The 20876-nt window shown below is 29.8% G+C and overlaps 1 protein-coding gene across 1 annotated transcript in view; it reads left to right on the top strand.

The window, feature by feature from the left end:
* The window catches only part of LOC113376132 (collagen alpha chain CG42342-like), an 81996-nt gene that overhangs the window by 40660 nt on the left and 20460 nt on the right, over window positions 1-20876 (top strand). Inside the window, exons 7-9 of the mRNA XM_026616055.1 lie at window positions 10078-10146; window positions 18174-18353; window positions 19224-19329. Coding sequence (XP_026471840.1) covers window positions 10078-10146; window positions 18174-18353; window positions 19224-19329 — 355 coding nt within the window. The remainder of the gene's footprint in view (window positions 1-10077; window positions 10147-18173; window positions 18354-19223; window positions 19330-20876) is intronic.

The raw sequence follows: 20876 nt of genomic DNA on the forward strand, positions 1-20876 counted from the left end.
CGCCGCACCTGTGTAGGTTGTCGGACCTGTAAAAGGTTTGTTTTTCTACTCGGACATACGTTTCAAATTTAGGCAATCGGGCAATTCTGACTCATAAAAGGGCCGATGCAGGCAATAGTTTTTGGCATTCAAATCAATTCATTCCGCGCCTTTCATTCGTTCAGTTACTTTCAGTTCCTTACAGTGTTCGAGTTGATTTATTCCGTGGTTTTCATTCATTTTGGTTTAATTCATTCATTCAGTTACTTGCAATCAATACATTCAGTTCCTTTCAGTGTTTGTTATCAGTTCAATATTATCAGTGGATTAAATTTCTATTGTGTGTCAAGTCAACAGTTATTTTTATTTGTCAGTGTATTCGAATTTCTTTTCAACCTATCCAACCGACTACGCTGATGTTTCCAGATCCAACCAAATAGCTGCCGCGGCTTGGACTTCCAAAACAGATAACATTTTCATACAATATTAATTAGTGTTCATTTTTTGTTTTTCATTTATATAAAATTTATATAGAATATATTTTAGTTTATTATTGATTACGGAGTAAGAAGAATTTTATTTTTAATTTATATTTGTTTACCATTGGTTTTTGTTTTCTGAATACATTTAATTTTTTTTATTTTTCCTCGAAGTATAAAATACTTCGAAAGGGGTTGAGAAACCCCCCAACATCAACATTTGGTCCTTCGAGCCGGATCCTAATTATTATTAGGATTAATTGGGTGTATACAGAAAACAAAAATATATATAATGGCGCCTAAAATCGATATTGTGCAGAAATTGCACGTCTAACCGCCAAGAGAGAGATGTACTTTTCAATTGTGCAAGAAACGTACGATCTATCGCAACAGATTGATGTATCTTCAAATAAGACACAATTTCTTGAAAATTTATATATTACTGAAAATGCTCGTGAACAATTTATTCAATTGTGCGATGAAATAAACAAATTAAAATATTTAGATAATCCTAGTTTCATTCCGGAATATTCCGCAATAAAGGCCCTTGAAACGATGTATGCCAAAATAAAACACGCTGAGAAATTACTAGATAATAAAAATGCGCATAGTTCTTCAATTAAAGACATAGTACCCAAACAACATTTACCGTCCATTGAAGTACCTAAATTCTCAGGAGATATTCAACAATGGCCATTATTTTATGAAACATTCAATTCACTAATTCATGAAAATACCGAGTTAGATAATGTTTCAAAATTTCATTTTTTAAAAGGAGCGTTACAGGGTCCGGTTTTAAAAATATTTCATTCTATACTACCGACCGCAAATAATTATCAAATTCTTTGGGAAGCGCTCATAAAAAAATACGAAAATAAACGGTACTTAGCCACCAATTATTTCAAACAACTATTGTCATTCAAAACCATTTCATCTGGACAAATAAATTCATTCCTTGAAAAATTCGATACCGCGGTGCAAGCGCTCTCCCAATTGAATATTCCCGACGCCTATGATTTCCTTATTACGTCACTGGCATTCTCGAAACTCGATCCGTTGTTACAAGAAAAATTCGAGCATTTTTATCAAGGTGAGTTTCCCAAATACCAAGACCTCCTGCATTTTCTTCAAAAGTCACAACAGGCAAAAAATCAAGTATATGGTATGACCAACAATTTCACTAATGACAAACCCAATTACAAAAACACTAAAATTAGCCGGTCATTTTTGTTAAAAATAAATATGATAACAAATGCTTTGTGTGTCGGGAACAACACAGAGTGTTTACTTGTTCGAAATTTCTTATCATTGAGTATACCTGATAGGCGATCCCTTATTCAAAAATTAAACTTATGCGACAATTGTTTGGGTCATAAGATAACGACTACGTGTCGATCGAATAAAACCTGTTTATTATGTAACGAACGACATCACTCGCTATTGCATACTGGTAGCAATTTTGCGAGTACGGATCAAAATAATCTTTCTAATTCCAAATCAAATAGTACGGTTTTATGCGCATTTAATCAAAACAAAATCGCACATCATATTACCATATTGCCGACAGCAGTAGTAAAAGTTACTACTAGAAAAGAAAACATTTTATTACGTACAATTATTGATTCGGGAAGCGATAGAAATTTTGTGACATTAACTTGGTGCAAAAAGGCTGATTTACAAATTCTTCCAATATCAACCCAAGTGATCGGGTTAGGCAATTCGTCACATAAAGTTATTGGATTAGTTAATTTCACTTTGAAATCTTTAATTGATTCTTATCAGTTATCGGTCTGTGCATACGTAGTACACGAGATAGTGGGAAAGCAACCACAAATTACCATTCCGATTTCATCCATCAAAACATTTCTGAATTATCCTTTAGCGGATCCTAACTTTCATACACCCCAGGAGGTCGACGGAATTTTGGGTTGCGATGTTTTCGGCGAAATTCTTGGCACTAATCAGGTTAAAAATGATAAAGGATTACCTGTGGCCCTAGAAACCCGGTTGGGTTATCTAATATTAGGTTCCATTCCTGATTTATTTGAAAATACCGGCACTTCTACTAATTTATGTAATGTTTCAGATTCAGATTTCCATTTACAAATGAATAAATTCTTACAATTAGAAGACATTCCCGAAATAATCCTCTCTCTAACGATGATTTATGCGAAAACCATTTTACTACAACTACTACGCGATCTCCAGATGGACGATATGTAGTAGCGCTGCCTTTTAAAAGTGAAGGCAGAAATTTATACAAATCATTTCATTTAGCCTTAAAGCGATACCAAATGCTTGAAAATAAATTTTTGAAATATCCCGAATTTCATAAAAAATATGCCGCCGTTATAGAAGATTACCTGACTCAAAACCAATTATCCTTTGTCGATTATTGTCCGGTAGATCATGAAGTCGATGATTTTATTAAAATAAAAAATGGATATTATATTCCACATTTCGCAGTCGAAAAAGAAAGTTCCTCCACGCCTTTACGCGTTGTGTTTGATGCATCTGCGAAAAATTCAGAATTCACTTCCTTGAACGAAATTTTGCATGTTGGTCCTAAATTACAAACCGACATTTGTTCAATCCTTCTAAATTTTCGTTTCGGGCCTATAGCATTAACAGCTGATATCAAACAAATGTATCGTAATATTTGGGTTCGTAAACAAGATAGAAAATATCAAAAAATCTTATGGAGACCGTTTCCCGATGCACCCATTGGCATCTATGAATTAAATACCGTAACTTTTGGTCTATCATCATCTCCCTTTCAAGCTATCAGAACCATCAAACAACTATCCCGAGACGAATGTTCCAAATATTCTCAATCTATTTCTAGAATTCTTGAGAACGATGTCTATATTGATGATGTGGTTACAAGTATCGACTCCTTGGATAGCGCTAAAACCATTTGCGAGGGTTTGCAGACTGTATTATCGTCTGGTGGTTTTGAATTAAAAAAGTGGGAATCTAATAATTCTAATCTGCGTAAACTTTTTTCTGATTCTGATGTACAAAATAAACATTTCTCTAAATCGGATTTTCAAATGGAATCTTCTACAAAGGTATTGGGATTAAAATGGGATCCCTTATCAGATAATTTTTCATTCGAAATAAAGCTTACGTGGAGAAAATGGACAAAGAGACAACTTCTTTCAGTAATAGCGCGAATCTGGGATCCTCTGGGTTTCCTAACTCCGATAGTTGTTAAGATAAAAATATTATTGAAAAAAATTTGGACATTAAAAATCGATTGGGATGAGGAATTACCATCATTTATTATTACATCATGGTTAGCCGTATATTCCGAATTAGAGCATCTTAATAACTATCAGATTCCGCGTTATCTCGAAACATCAAAACAAAACAAATGTTCATTATTTGGTTTCGCGGATAGTTCAGAGCAAGCGTATGGAGCGGTAGTTTATATTAAATCTCTTGGCAATCCGAATTTCTTGTTGATTTCAAAATCGCGTGTAACACCGATTAAAAACCAAACATTAGCCAGGCTTGAACTTTGTGCCTGTCATTTACTGTCAAAACTTCTGAATTTTATATTAACGAATAACCAACATAGTATAGATTTTGATTTATTTACTGTTTTTCCGATTCTATGATTGTCCTTCACTGGTTAGCAGGACCGGCTACTCGTTGGAAAACATTTGTAGCCAATAGGGTAACAAAAATACGGGATCTCATTCCTAATGCACAATGGCTTCACATTCCTTCTAATCAAAATGCAGCCGATTGTGTTTCTCGAGGTCTTCGACCTAAGGATTTTATCCAACATAAGAATTGGTTGTTTGGGCCGGATTGGTTGAATGGTCCTATATCAACTTGGCCTGCAAAAACGGTTGAACCTTCCGGAGATATTGATCAAGAAAGAAAAGCTAACGCTCTAATAGTAAAGAGTGTCATACCACCGATCAATCCTTTATATGAATTAACGCAAAAATTTTCTAATTGGTGCAAACTTGTAAGAATTTTCGCTTATATATTGAAGTTTTGTAAAATTATAACAAATCGAAACCGACTTTTGACTTCAGATTTGAAACAAGCCGAGGTTATTATTATTCGTTTAGTCCAAGAACATCATTTTCCCGAAGAATTCAAACTATTAACGAACGGAAAGTCTTGTTCGAAGAAGTTTTGCCGACTAAATTTGGTTTTGGATTCTAATAATTGTTTACGCGTTAAAGGTAGATTAGGATTAACAACTAATAACGATCCACTTCTTTTGCCAAAAAAAGACCAAGTAGTAAATTGTCTCATAGATTACTACCATATTAATAATTTACATACTGGATCAAACTTAGTATTATCTTTATTGAGGCAAAAATATTGGATCTTGTCGGCTCGTGCAATAATTCGTAATCGTCTTCACAAGTGTATAACTTGTTTTCGACAGAATCCGAAACCCATTTTTCCATTCATGGGCGACTTACCAGTACCGCGCATAACAGCCAGTAGAGCTTTCCTAAACGTCGGCGTTGATTATGCAGGCCCCTTCAATATCTCCATGAGTCGTCACAGAGGCGCTCGAACCTACAAGGCTTATATATGCTTGTTCATCTGTTTAGCCACTAAGGCGATACATCTCGAATTAGCTTCAGATTTAACAAGCGATACATTTTTAGATTGCTTGAAACGATTCCTAGCCCGGCGTGGTCCTATTAAATGTATTTACTCCGATTGTGGAACCAATTTTATAGGAGCCAAAAATACTCTTGATTCCTTATTCCTTCTCCTAAATTCCGAAGAGTATAAAAAGCGTTTCAATGAATTATTGGTTTTACATGACATTGAATGGAAATTTAATCCACCGTTTGCCCCACATTTTGGAGGTATATGGGAGGCGAATATTAAATCAGTGAAGACCCATTTGTTTAAAGTTATAGGGTTGCAAATTTTATCCTACGAAGAGTTTAATACAGTCCTCAATCAAATCGAAGCCTTACTGAATTCAAGACCGTTATGTTGGCTGAGCAATGATCCGTCGGACCCTCAGCCTCTTACGCCTGCGCACTTTTTAATGCAAGAGCCTCTGTCGGATTTGCCCGTTGACTATGAAAACTTGAATTTGACTAAAAGAAAACAATTGCTAGATCATATTGTCGCTTCTTACTGGAAGCGATGGAATGTGGAATATCTAACCGAGCTACAGGTCCGACAGAAATGGAATACAGTCACTAATCCTATTAAAAAGGGTGATTTGGTAGTTGTAAAACAAGAGAATGCGCGTCCGCTCCATTGGGGGTTGGGAAGAGTTGAAGAGGTTTTTCCGGGCTCCGATGGAGTGGTTCGAGTAGCATTGGTAAAAACGGGAAATACCCTAATCAAGCGGCCTGTTGTCAAACTATGCCCCCTACCTATTCAATAGTTTATATCTGAATTATTCATTAAAAAAAAAAAAAAAAAAACTTTCTATCTCATGATATATTTGCTTCTATATATAGTTTTGCCAAATTTTCAATTCCAGGGCGATGAGAACACCCCTCATAGTCTCTGGAAGATTCTTGTAAATGTCCAAAAAATCTAGACCCTGGCGCGAAAATAAAACTTCCGCAATCTAGATTGTGTGAATGTGGTAGGTGTGAGAGCGGGACCCTGGCGCGAGGTCAGGCTTCCGTAACCGATCTACTCTGAATGAAAGTTTGAATTTATTTTGGCAATTCTATCCTTCCTAATCATGAGGTTCACTATGTACCAATTTCGAGTATTTTCAGAAGTATAAAAGGCTAACCTTTTAGTCGGGGGAAAATGTTTGCGCCGCACCTGTGTAGGTTGTCGGACCTGTAAAAGGTTTGTTTTTCTACTCGGACAATACGTTTCAAATTTAGGCAATCGGGCAATTCTGACTCATAAAAAGGCCGATGCAGGCAATAGTTTTTGGCATTCAAGTCTATTCATTCCGCGCCTTTCATTCGTTCAGTTACTTTCAGTTCCTTACAGTGTTCGAGTTGATTTATTCCGTGGTTTTCATTCATTTTGGTTTAATTCATTCATTCAGTTACTTGCAATCAATACATTCAGTTCCTTTCAGTGTTTGTTATCAGTTCAATATTATCAGTGGATTAAATTTCTATTGTGTGTCAAGTCAACAGTTATTTTTATTTGTCAGTGTATTCGAATTTCTTTTCAACCTATCCAACGACTACGCTGATGTTTCCAGATCCAACCAAATAGCTGCCGCGGCTTGGACTTCCAAAACAGATAACATTTTCATACAATATTAATTAGTGTTCATTTTTGTTTTTTCATTTATATAAAATTTATATAGAATATATTTTAGTTTATTATTGATTACGGAGTAAGAAGAATTTTATTTTTAATTTATATTTGTTTACCATTGGTTTTTGTTTTCGGAATACATTTAATTTTTTTTTTTATTTTTCCTCGAAGTATAAAATACTTCGAAAGGGGTTGAGAAACCCCCCAACATCAACATCTGGAAAAAAATATTTTAAGTACCTACCAAAGTTGTACAATACTTGCTTTAAAAATCTCTTGTCAATCTTATATTAATGATTGTATGAAACATAATGTCAAAAATAACAGATTTTTTAAATTTGTACATTAGGCTTATCTTATGAGATTTTTTTTCTTAAATATAGCATTCAAAATACAATGAAATCATATAAACTATTCATAAGTTAAATGAAAAAAAGAACTATAAATTTATGAGATTTTTTACTCGTTTCTTTACTTTATGTTTCAATCTATTAGCTGCTACGTCATATAAAAAATTTAAAATCGATGATTTCATGTTTTAGATAAATATATTTTCTTTCTTTATAAATATATTTTGTATTTTTTGCATAACTTAAGGGGCCGATTTTGTCGTAAAATGAACCAATGTTATAGAAGGTTATGTTATGTAGCACCAGTTTATACCAGTTTTTATATAAAGTGGTACTAAAAACTGGCAAAATTCTATGTGATTGCTGTGTACTCAGGCATTTTAGATAAAAAATCTAACCTACAAAACAAACACTACAAACACAACATATAATAAAACGATGTTATCATAACAGGTTCTTTGAGATATGATTGATAACATATGAATGAAGTTGCACTTTATGTTGAAAACGTCTGATCGCACTGCAAATTCATGGCATTTTGATAGTGATTAGTAGCATTCTGTATGAAAACTGGAACGTTACATAGCCTTGCCATAACATTCGTCTGTTTTACGGCAGAATCGGCCCATAAGATTAGAATTGATAACTGCGAAGACATAATTAAAAATCGTTATTGATTTAGACTCTACCAACTAATGATTTATTTAATTTAAAATTTATTTAGCGCTTTATTTAATAGTAATACAACTGCGCACAATATTATATTTATTTAGCAACTTGTTCAGATAAAAATTTTGATTAACTAAAGTAAATATGGAGAGATCTCAATTATAATAGCAAATCTATTTTCGGAGAGATTTATTTAATTTGACCCACATGGTTTATGTTTGTATTATTTTTATGGCTTACATGAAGCTGTATATTCAGCGTAGACAATACAATATTAAAATAGTTCCTCAACTTAATCACCTACCACAAGGCGAACGAGTTGCCGGATGCAGAGCAAGTGCGCCACTTTTTTATTTATACTATAGTTAAAATGGTAATGAAATTTTTTTATGTTGAAATAACTCATTACAGGTATATATGTATATACATTAGGGCGGGTCGGTTTTAAGGTCACTTAGGCACATATGATTTTTGGGTACTAGGAATCAAAATATGATAATTTGCTGAAGAAATTATACCTCTAAAATGAATTATGATGTCGCGTGCATCGACTCCAAGATAAGGGTTAAATTTTGAAAAATCTGACATGGAGGGTCCCGAGTGATGAACCACGGACAAGGGTGGATTGGTCTTCTTTAGTCTTAAAAATGTATTTATGGAATAACAAAAATAGCAATATCATTATTTAGTATTTTATTTAATGTGTTATTTTACAAAAAAAAGATTCAATCGTTATTTCAAATTCTTCTTACGATTTGCGTTCATAGTACTAGTTTAGTATCGGACGGTGAAGAAAGTAATTATTTTTTTGCGCTGAATTAAAATTCTACAGAGATCTAAATTCTCTAAATCTGGTTAAAATCAACATGACCATTTGGAATTCTGTCCTCGTTTCAAATTTAGCTTTTATATTATGCAATAAACGTACGCTTTTGGCGTCTTGGCTTTTGAGAGACCACAATGTAGAGTGTTGACTATTATATATATAATACTTCTACATCGATTGATTGAACTTATGAGCAAAGATGTTAGTAATAAATGAAAAGAATTTTTAAACTAGTATTTATAACAATAATAAAAAGTATAGCGTACTAATGTACTTATTTATTTCTATACGGCTTGGTTTTGATATGCTTCAAAAATTAAAATGACCATTAATTAAATCATTTTTTACTAATAATATTACTTCACTTAATAACTAAAAAAAATTTTGGAAACAGAACATTCTAAAACTATTAATTTTTTGTGTTTCCATACGTCTTGGCTTAAATTTGTTCTAAAAATTGATTTGGCCATTGATTGTTATTATGATAAATGTAAGGCTTTACAAAAATTTAAATAAGTGCTTGGTATATTCAATACATTTATAGCGAAATGCAAAAATGTATGGACTAATAATACTACAGTGATACCCGCATAACAAAGTTTTTTTTCGGTTTCGAATGTTCCACATAACGAACTTTGCTTCACACAGCGTCCTAAATCGTTGTCAATTGTAGTCAAAAAACATATGTTACTCAAATTAATTTAAAGAGTAGACCTTGGAAATTTTTGCTTAGAAAATATACTTGGAAAAAACTATCGACAGTTTCTTTAAAAATTCTGAAGCTAAAAGAGCACAAAAAAGCAGCATGACTCTGATAGTAACTTATTTTAGTAATCAGTAATATTTTTTTACATGTCTTAATCATATGTAAAATATATCTTACTTTCTATGACCACATTTCAAACTACAGAACGAATTAATTTTATTTTCATGTATTTGCATGGGAAAACGCGTTTCGGATAGCGAACTTTTCGCACAACTCCCGGAACGAAATAAGTACGTAATGCGGGGTATAGCGTACTTCATTAATTGACAAAATAAAATTTTGTAAACAAAACATAAAGCGCAAAATTTATTCATTGATGAACTGTTTTGCCATTTTGCACGTTAATTCGGTACGTCGAAAAGGAGCTGAGTACCAATTATGAACATCGACCAGGGTTTATTCTGGATTTTAAGTACTATTCTCATTACCTACAAATATCGGAAATGATTATATGAGAATTGTACATAATAGTTGTACATAGTAGTCGACCTATAATAGTATTAGATATTATTGTGATTAGGTATTATACTTAGTAATACACGATCAGCATTTAAAGTCAAATTGAACATAACCGCATCGCCGTTGCTAAAGCATCATGAAACAATAATATTTCATGTGACCATCGAAGTCCCATATGGTGACATGAACATGTTGATATCGTTAAGTATTTTGAAGCCATGATGATATGCTAGAATATTAATATATTTTCTTGTGTGAATGAGCAAACTATAGCTTCCAGCTATATTGTATAGATCTATTAACGAATTTCAGGGTCTAAAGCGATCCGTGACAACGCTGCGGGGCGGCACATTGGGATACGCGGAAATTGTCGCCGTTAAGGTACCCCTTGCTTCCTTCCTGAAACAGACATAATATTCTTCCTGCGAACAATATCCTTTGCTGATCCTAGACCAAAGATAGATATATACCGAAAATACATTTGTTTCGATAATGATATTGAGTAGTAAACTCATGTCATAAAACATCTGCGAATAAACGGAATCTAGTTACATTCACTTATATATAATTCACCTATATATAATTTTTAGAAATATCAACACATTGCCCTCCTTCTTGCAATATTTATTTTCTCATCTTCTGTAAGAATATATATATAATATATATATTCTTACTGAAGTATACAAAGTTTTTCAGAAATGTGACCATATTTAATATTTTAATCAAAATTTAATTATATATATATATTTATTATTTATTTAATTCTAGTCTCTACTACCTTTCCTATCTTTTATATTTGGTTTGTTGTTAAGTGTTGCTGTTTGTTAATTTTTCTCTTATTGTATAGTTACTTTACCAATCCACATATATTATAATTACCTAGATATGCTAATTTTCATACTGTTTTTAGATCCACTGATGATGACATTAAATTGAATGTCGAAACGTTTGGAAATAAAAATTATTTTATAAATCTTTGGCTTTTCTTTGTTTGATGTATCGCCCTCAAGAACTCACTCATATATATATATATATATATATATATATATATATATGTATATATATATTTAAATTTTGATCAAAATATTAAATATGATCACATTTTTCAAAAACTTCGTTTACAACTTATATACAATGCGTAACAATGTTTAATTTAAATTATTTATTTATATTTACACTGACAAAGAGGCAAACTTACGAAATTGAGTCAATTTTGTTTAATTTTTTGATAATATAAAAAGTGTGAAACTTAAAAATATGAGGTTCTTGAAAACAATATTCGAAAAATTATTGGTGAAGTATCTACGAGGTTGTCAGTTTTTGACTCTATAACCTTCTATTTTCTGTTTTTTTTTAGTTGCAAAGTATGGAACTCAGTAGGACATTGTAATATTTACACTTTTTAAAAATATTATTTATTTATATTTACTTTAAAGGTGAGTCAAACCTAGTCTTGAACTGTACGTTACTTTAATATTATTCAATAAATAGTGAAAAAGGAGTGCAATTCCAAATAATATTTTTTCTACTTAAAATACTTTTGACACTGTATATATATATATATATATCACCAATAGTAGAGATTTTTTAGAATCGATTTTATCGCCTATACTATAATAATGCTAATCGAGTTATTTTTTATAATATTAACTATATGTTTTGATAAGGGGTTGAATTATTAAACAGCATCATAACGTCTCTATTTCTTTAGTTTTTTATGCGTTATTGATTCTATCTCTATTTCAGATATTAATCATTTTTATGTGGAAGTTTTATCTTTTTTAACGTTTTTTACATTAAGGGTTTATACAGAATATTTTGTAAACATTTTGTTGCCGTCTATTTGTCATTCTTACTACCGCAATAGAAATAATTTTGTGAACCATTTATTGTAAATCTTAATGAAAAAACAGAGCAAGTTAAATATTATTTTATTACATATTTATACGGATTCATACCTTTACCTCGACGAGTTCGATTTGTGTTTCATCTGTAGTATTCAAGACGAGTGCTGCCATTTTCCAATGTTTGATTAATAAATTTATTTCTGAAATATTGATGGACAAGATATAATATATATATATATATATATATATATATATCTTGGAAATATCAGGATAATATTTATTACTTCAAACACGTTTATATTATTCCTTCGAATGCCGCCGAGGGAAGTTTATAGCAAGAAGTAAGCAAACAAACGCTAATTTACATATCATTTATATTGCATGAGAAATTTATCATGCGCTCTGATTATATTTATTACTGAATTCTGTTTATCTAACAGACAATTATTCATTATGGCAGTACGTACGAACAGAATTTGGATATGTATATATATATATATATATATATATATATATATATATATACTAGGGTGGTCCTTAATAAGCGCATTTTCGAATTTCCTTGCTCCCAAGGGCTCAAATGGTTCCAAATTTCAACACAAAACAATTCTCTCATAGTTTTAGCTCTTAATATTGACTTTTAGATAGAGCGCAATTCAATCAAACTTCGTATAGAAATAGCATAAAAAAATTTTTGAAAATTAAAAAAAAAATTTTTTAGGTATAACTTAGCGTATAAAAGTGAAAATTTGTGTCATTTTTATTGAAAATTCGACGCTCTGCAAAATTCGAAAGGAAATTCGAAAATGTCTATATTAAGGACCACCCTAATGTATGCATACAGGGTGTTCCAAACTTTGAAGCCTAACCGAAACGTCGTTGAAATTGTCAGCATTGAAACAAAATTCTTAAATGTTTTTCATTTACAATCAGAAACATTAGCATAATTGCCTCAAGTTTTCAAGAATTAATACATTTTGTTGATGAATTTAAAATTTATAAAATCGGTCGACTTTGAGAGGCTCTTATTAAGAATTTTTTCCTAAAATTTGTTGGCAAGTTTTATCAAAAGTTGGCACATTCATTGTAAAATGGTAAAATACCTGAAAAGTAAAAAAATAAAAACTATTTTGCTATATATATATATATATATATATATATATATTATATATATATATTTAATTGGTATTTATCTTGGTCAATCCTTTTATCATCCCTAATCAATTTTCCAATTTCTTTCCAAAACTTTAGTATTTTATAGGTGTCGTTAAGCAATATATTTTGTTCATGATAAAAACATTTTGAAAGAAATATTTTTAAAATGCTTTTTATTAATTTATTCATACATTTTGTTATAATATTAATACCTAAAAATATTACATTTTATCAATCAATGTGAATCATGAGCAAAATTTATTTTTATTCATCTACATGTGATGTGTACATTTTTTGTGAAAGGTTATAATTATTTGCGATAATTTTTATCATTTCTAGTATATTTTGTATTTTAGATATTTTGTGTTTCAGGTGTTAGTGGATCTACTAAAGCATGTTTATTATATATATATTTTATGTGTATTTATGTGTTATTACATTTTTATATTAGATTGTACATCTATATATTTATTATATATTTATATTTTATTATATATAATTTTATTTTGTTTGACCTATTAACAACCAATACTGGTTTGTGTGCGGTTTATAAAATGAGTGGTAACAAAATTAAAAAACAGACTTGAAAACAAACAACTTTTATAAAGAATTTTTAAATTTAAATTATTTTCTTGCAAAATTTACAACAATTCTAAGCTGTACATAACGTTATTCTTGATTCTCTAATTTTTTTTTATTAATTCTCATACGATATAAAATATAAATACCCTGTTTTTTATATAAATAAAATCTTAATATTTTAATATAAAATTACTTATAAATTTTTATTTTTTAGTACTTTAATTTGAAATCATTATTTATTTAACATATTTGTTAGTAATGAAATATCTTACTTAAAAATATTTTTTCACCAAAAAATAATTAAATTTTATTATTAAATTTTAAAATTTTATTTGGCTATTTTTATAATATTGTACTGATTATTTTGTCGTTTTTCGGGAAGAAAACGTATAAATAAATATATGAAAGATATTTCCACTTTTGGTTCAGGTAGCTGATACATCCGCAGGCGCTGGCATTTTGAACAAATTTTTCGCGTATAATTTTGTTTTTTAAATATTATTTTGGGCAATATACTCAACATTGTATGTTATTTTAGGGACTTCAAGCCAAAGGCATAAACGTTACTGCCGAAACTTTAGTAACGCTCAAAGTAAGTCCGAAAACCGCTTATTTGAAAACAGAAAGGCAACTACTAACTATAAAATAACCGATGAAAATAATTATTACTGGTTCATGAATTAACAAAGATAAATCATAAGCATCTTTCTAACTAACAGTCTATATTAATTATTTCTACTCTATATATTTTTTATATTTAATATTGGGTGTTTAGTCAGCAAGCAACATGTTAACTAAAACTCTATATTAATCACATTATTCATCTGCATAGAAATCATAATAATAAATATCATCAAAATTATCTATAAAGTCACATCAAATAAAAAATAAGTTTCTTATTAAACGACAAAAGCATATTAAAATTAAGGGGAAGTTTTAATTGATGTTAGAAAATTGTCAATACACTACTCCTAAAATTTTTGGTATAAGGTTTTTTGCCATTTGTATTGACAATATGAAGAATTTTTGAAAAAGCAGGTTTAGAGGTTTCGGAGATCCAATAAAAAATGTTTAAAAAAATGTCATTTGGCGGTGAACAATGATTATTAGACATATGCATATCCACTTATCAGATATTTTATAGAAATTTTAATAAATAGTGCAAATTTTGTTCACATTTCTATGGGTTCCTATGGCGACGCGGCGCTTTCGCGCTTCTATATTGCGACTTTAAAACAGCTACGCAGCTGGATCACTGGCTAAAATTCAAAAATATTCAAAATTTTCAAAAAGTTACACTATTTTCATATTATCAAATCTGTTGAAAAAAAATCAAAATTTTCAAGAGTCTCAAAATTTTTTTTTTCAAAATTTTCAAAAAAAATTTAAAGCTTTTAAAAATTTTAAATTTTGATCGGTTTGTGATGAAATGATTTTTTTCAAAACTAGTGGTACATGGCATTGTGCATTAAGGCAAATTGCTAGAACTTTCTGTATCAAAATTTAAAATTTTTAAAAGCTTCAAATTTTTTTGAAAGTTTTGAAAAGAAATTTTTTTTTGAGACTTGAAAATTTTGATGAATTTTGAATTTTTTCTTCAAATATGAAAATAGTGTAATTTTTTGAAAATTTTGAGTATTTAGTATTAGAGATGCATAGTATAAAAATTTCAAGTAACACCATTTTGATTATGTAGGTAATCGTTTTTATCCTTGTGTGAGTAGATCTTATCAAAATCAATTGAAAGAAAATTAATCTCATCTTTTTTATCAAATTTGTATTTTGATGTTTCAATCATTTAAAATTGCCTAGAGGCGTATTTCTACCATATATAAATCACGCCCATTTTATAACGAGTTATTCAACTTGCAAGATTGATGGACAAACTCCAGAACTTTGTACAATGCATCTATGCAGTTATTCAAGGTGGACTATAGAGAAAGTTTTTGGATGAATGAAATGTCAATTTTCATTATTTGTTTTTAATTAATTATAAAGATTGGATACTATATTTCAATAATTTCTCCTTCTATATATTTTCATCTTACAAACGAATAATTATATTTCAATTGTTTTTTTAATCCATAAAATAAATATTCAATACATATTACAATTTCAAAAATATCCGCACAATCTCAGTATACAAATTTTGATTAGTTACTTGATGATGTACCATTACACGTGGATATAAATTTTAATAATTTCTGGTTTGAAATTGAAAATGAGTTTCCTCTTTATCTCTCTATGTGTAAAAATAAAATGTATGAAAGTATATTATTTCATATATATATATATATATATATATATATATATTTATATATATTATCCGTAATTTGAATAAACGATTTAATAACACGTGAGAGGATGTTTTTGGATGCCACGTTGTTATGGCTGGGTCTTCACGTCAATACATGGGTTTTAAAATTATTTTTAAATTATGTGTAAACTCTTTTAAATAATTGAAATAATTATTTTTTACTGCATCAAGTTTAAAATCATATATAAATATATTTCATTTTTTAATATAAATATACTAATAATAATAAGTGGCTAATGCATCTACTTGCTGATAAGGCCAATAGACCAATATAAAAATAGAAGTGTAAATCTTTATTTTCAACCCATAATTTTATGTTTTTGTGTTTTTATTTACCGACTATAATTAAAATGGCATATGGCATCGTTTATATTTTGATTATCTCTATTTATTGAAACATAGAATTTTTGTAACGGGTGGTCCATCTAGTGGTCCTTTTAGATATTTCTGTGAAGAAAACATATAAACTATAAAGTATTATACATCGTTAGAAAGGTTTCTTAGTTTTCAATTCTTAGTTTTTTCCCATATATCGCAACTTCGAATTTCGCTCGGTATGGCCTACAGGCAAGTTGCTATTGATAAAATCCAATTTTCAAATGGGCCACTCTATAGTTTTTTTTATAGAGGCGAATTATAAATTTAGTGGAAAATGAAACTAAATCTTTAGAATCATTGTTGCCGTTGATGATATATATGGTGACATCATAAAGTTAGAAGTTATGAAGTTCTACTTAGTTTATAAAATCTACAGGTTAACTTATTTTCAAATCTAGAATATAATTTATAAGAGAAATATTCTTGAATGAGATATATTATATCAAACAACAATAATTTGTGCTTTAAAATTTCATTGTTAGGTAAATACCATTAAACCATTTGTTTACAATAAGTTTCAACTATGTATTTAGGATTTAAATTCAATTGTATGCCAATTGCTTGTGAAAATTTATTTATTTACCACTATTTAATTTAGAAATTGTTTTATTCATAAAACCAAAAAAAAATGCGAATTTTACCTATATCTATAACAACCTTGTATGATCGTATACTATTTACTTCTTCTTTAATTTATTTGTATTAGAATTACATTTTATAGCTTAAATACACTTTCATACTATGAAATATCCATGTTAATGTCTTCTACTAATTGTAAACTATTTTTAATTCTTCTTGGGGAAAGACAATTCATAGATCAACTTGGCGCCAACTCCAATGTAATGTTTAAATCCAATATAATGTTTAAATTTAATGTTTTGTACTACTACTTGGACTGCCCTTATTTATTTTTAAAGTAATATTTATTCAATCTGTTACATATGAAAAATAAATAATTCGAGGCACATGTTTAATTTAATATTTATTTATTTATAATTCTCAATAAATTTTTCTCAACTTTTTACTTTGCACTGCTAATAAAGTTATTAGTTCTCACATCACGTTCAATCGATGCCCAATATTCTGATTCATGAAAGAATATTTTTTCGATGAAAACCTATATTAAAAAAAAAACTAGAAAAACTTTGTCACTAAAAATTTTCAATATTTAGTTTATATTAAGAATTGTTATTTAAGTTAATATACTAGTTGAGGAGGAAAACAACGATCAATAATCTTTTCTGAAATCAACATATAACATTATGACAAATTGTTGGACTTATTTGCATGTTTTTATATTCTGATTACACCAAACATGTTGTTGAACCTTTTGTTTTATTTTTAAAAGTCATATTTCATCCATTGCATCTTGAAAAATAGCATGATTTGAATGATTATGGAATGTTAAATTTACTTACTAATTATGCATATACTATATAATTTTAATACCATTACAAAATGATTAAATCATGTTCATTTCAAACTCATACGCTTGACTTGTACATTTTTTAATCATTTAATTTTGCAAGTAATAAGGTATCACATAATTAAATTGATTCAATATAATTAATTGGGATTATGCATTTAATTTTAATAAAGCTAAATATTTTAACGGTACTAATTTTGCTAATTAAATTACTATTATTAATACTATATTGACACAAAGTTGTGACTCTAATAATATTTTTCACAAATAGATTATAGGTTGATAATTCTATATTTGAAAATTGTTTTTTATTTAAATATTTAATTACTATGTTTAAAATTCACAATTTTTAAACGCAAGAAGACATTGCAAACAATTAAATCCATTTAAAATGCGGAATATTAACTCAATTTGGTAAGAAGACAGACCACAAATGTATACGTTATATTTTTAAAATAATGTTTATTAATATTATATAATGTTTTCCAGTTATTTCGTATTCAGCAAGCAAAAACTTTGTCAAAAAGTTTAGAATCAAACGTGAAATTTTAATTGATACCTTAATACTTCACCTAATTACTAATACTTAATTTACTAACCTTGAATGTTATCGTCGTTATCATTCACTAATTTATGTAATCATCATTAATTTATTTTATGTGCAACCATTTAACTTATTCTTGTTATTTGTTTTTCACACTAGGGCGAACCTGGAGAGCCTGGTCCACCAGGACCAGCAGGACCTCCGGGAGCTGAAGGATTACCAGGACAAGACGGTAGACCAGGACCGCCTGGCGAACAGGGTCCGCCAGGAGAAAGAGGTCTTCAGGGTGTTGCGGGTCCGCAAGGGCCTTCTGGTACACCAGGATTGCCAGGACTTGCCGTAAGTTTGAGAAACGATTTTGAGTTTTTGAAGTAAAACTTCTTTAGACGCGACTAGGTTGTAAATCCGTACAAATGCAACGGAAGTGCATTACGGCAGATAAGATAAGATAAGAGTCGAGTGCGAATGATACGTCATTCGCTCTCGGTGATACCATTTCTATACGGGCCGATTGTGATTAGTCGTCGCGTATGTGAATAGAGATCTGTCGTTGTATGCGTACCGGCGTCAACGTTGTATGCGTACCGATATCAACAAGGAAATTAGCATAGATAAATAAACATTTTAAAGTTACATCGTAGTACAAATCTTCATTTAATGAAAAATGCCTGAATCAGAAGAATATTTTACCCTGTCCCCCGTAAATAATTATAATGAAAATAATAAAACAAATGCAGCATGTGAAGTTGCGAAAACAACATTTGTTCAGGCGTTGTTTAACATAATCCACTGTGTGAACGAATATTATAGAAGTTATTAATCAGCAATTACTTCATTTCTCTAATGAAGGTTCATTTCTAAATGCTAATTACAATGACAAACCGATCATGTCATATTCAAAGTATGACTTTAATTACATTATTGTTTTTAAATATTATACATATTTTAATGCTATTTTAAATATATAATTTATAATTTAGCATTATATGAATGTGTATAATGGTTGACACTAATAAATGTGTGCATCACGAGTGTTACCATATTACTAATAAACATTATTTAAAATTGTTATATGATGTATTTATTTTAACTTAAATGCCATCTTGTACAGTAGCAAATAAGTTTTACTTCAATCGCGCGTGAACCTTACGCGCACCCTTTTTTCGTGGACTTTCTTTCTATATGCATATGTTTTTTTTTAATTTTCAGGGTGAAAAGGGAGATAAAGGCGACCGAGGTTTAACGACTACTTTGAAAGGTGACCAATTCCCTACTGGTATAATTGAAGGTCCTCCTGGACCGCCTGGTGCCCCGGGTAAGTTTACCAATGTTTTTTATCGTTAATTTTGTTTGAGGTTTAACGTGTTTTTTGTGATTGATAATGTAAATGATTAATTCTAGTAATGTTAAAAGAAACTAGTGGAAAATTAGTAGTGTTAAAAGAAAAATTTGGAAACTTGCAACAAAATATTAAAAATGCATTACTGAAATTTGATTTTTGGAAAGAGTGGATATTGTCAAATATTGATCAAAATTTATTTGTTACTATTACTTTATTAATAATTTCAATGGCATTTTGTTTTATATAGAAAGAAAAAGGTGTTATTAGGTTATTTCCGGAAAGGTGTTTTATTTGAACTTATTTCCATTTATTATTGATAATAATAATATGTTAATTAAAATAAATAAATAAGTTATAATTGATGCAAGTCTCCCATGGTTTTCTAAATTTCTTGTTTTTATTAATTGTTGTAATTTTTTTAAATATTTTTGGCATGTTTCAATTTTTGTTTATAACGAGCAATCTTAGTTAACATTGTTAGATGTAGCAATTAACCTGCTGCTTTTGTGTAGTGAAACAAGTAATACTTTACTATTTATTTTAATATGCACTAGCAATAACATATTTTCGCTCAAATTACTTGAATAACGTGGCGACATCCAGATATCGGGAATTACAATGAAATATCCCAGCGCACAACCGTGAGAAAAATTGTATGCGAACATACTTCTGTAACGATAATATTTGTAAAACTAAATTACCGATTTTGGTATGGCATGGTTGTATAATAAAAAAATCCAAAAGAAATTACTTTCTACTGGTTCTGGAATGTAGGGGTAGAAGGTGCGCGAGGTCCGAAAGGAGACGCGGGTCCTGAAGGGCCAACAGGGCCGGCCGGCGAGAAAGGGGCCCGTGGCAAACGCGGCAAACGGGTAACGTACATTAAAAGTCTGGTAATGATCGGGTTTGAGATGATACAACTCGATTCGGGGAGCTAGGGGCTTGTTGTAACAGTTTTTTTTTTAATTAACATATCTTGAGATCCACTTATTATATATGATGGGTACATGCTGTAACTACTCTTCTACCGTATCAAGTAAAAATAATTCAATAACTATTGTTCATTATTTCACAATTGATCATTTTGTAGAAAAAAGTGCGGTATTACAACGTACCCCATGTTTGGGGCCAGTTGTAACATCTACCGGGGCAAGTAGTAACGTCAAAAAACGACAATTATACCTTTGATAATTTATAATTTGCTTATTTTTGAGAAAATTAACAGGCTTAAGTAAGTAATTCTTCTCATAAATCAACGAAAACTAGAACACAGGTCTAAATAAGATAAAATAAAAGAAGTTGTCTGTATTGAGTGTGCAGCATATGTTTTCAAATGTAGTGTTTACCGCTGAATACGTATCTAAAGTCAAAATTAAGGGTTTAATGCCAAGAAATTAAAAAAAAACTTAAAGAAACGACAAAATCTGCGACCTAGTAATTCTTCTGCATAATAATCAAAATCTCACAATTTCTGCCATTTCATGGCCCTTTTTATCTTACATGACTATTGAGTTTCAATT

Source organism: Ctenocephalides felis, unplaced genomic scaffold (assembly GCF_003426905.1).
Source record: "Ctenocephalides felis isolate EL2017-DRISC unplaced genomic scaffold, ASM342690v1 CF-g0.4_SCAFFOLD_01886, whole genome shotgun sequence".
NCBI lineage: Eukaryota > Metazoa > Arthropoda > Insecta > Siphonaptera > Pulicidae > Ctenocephalides > Ctenocephalides felis.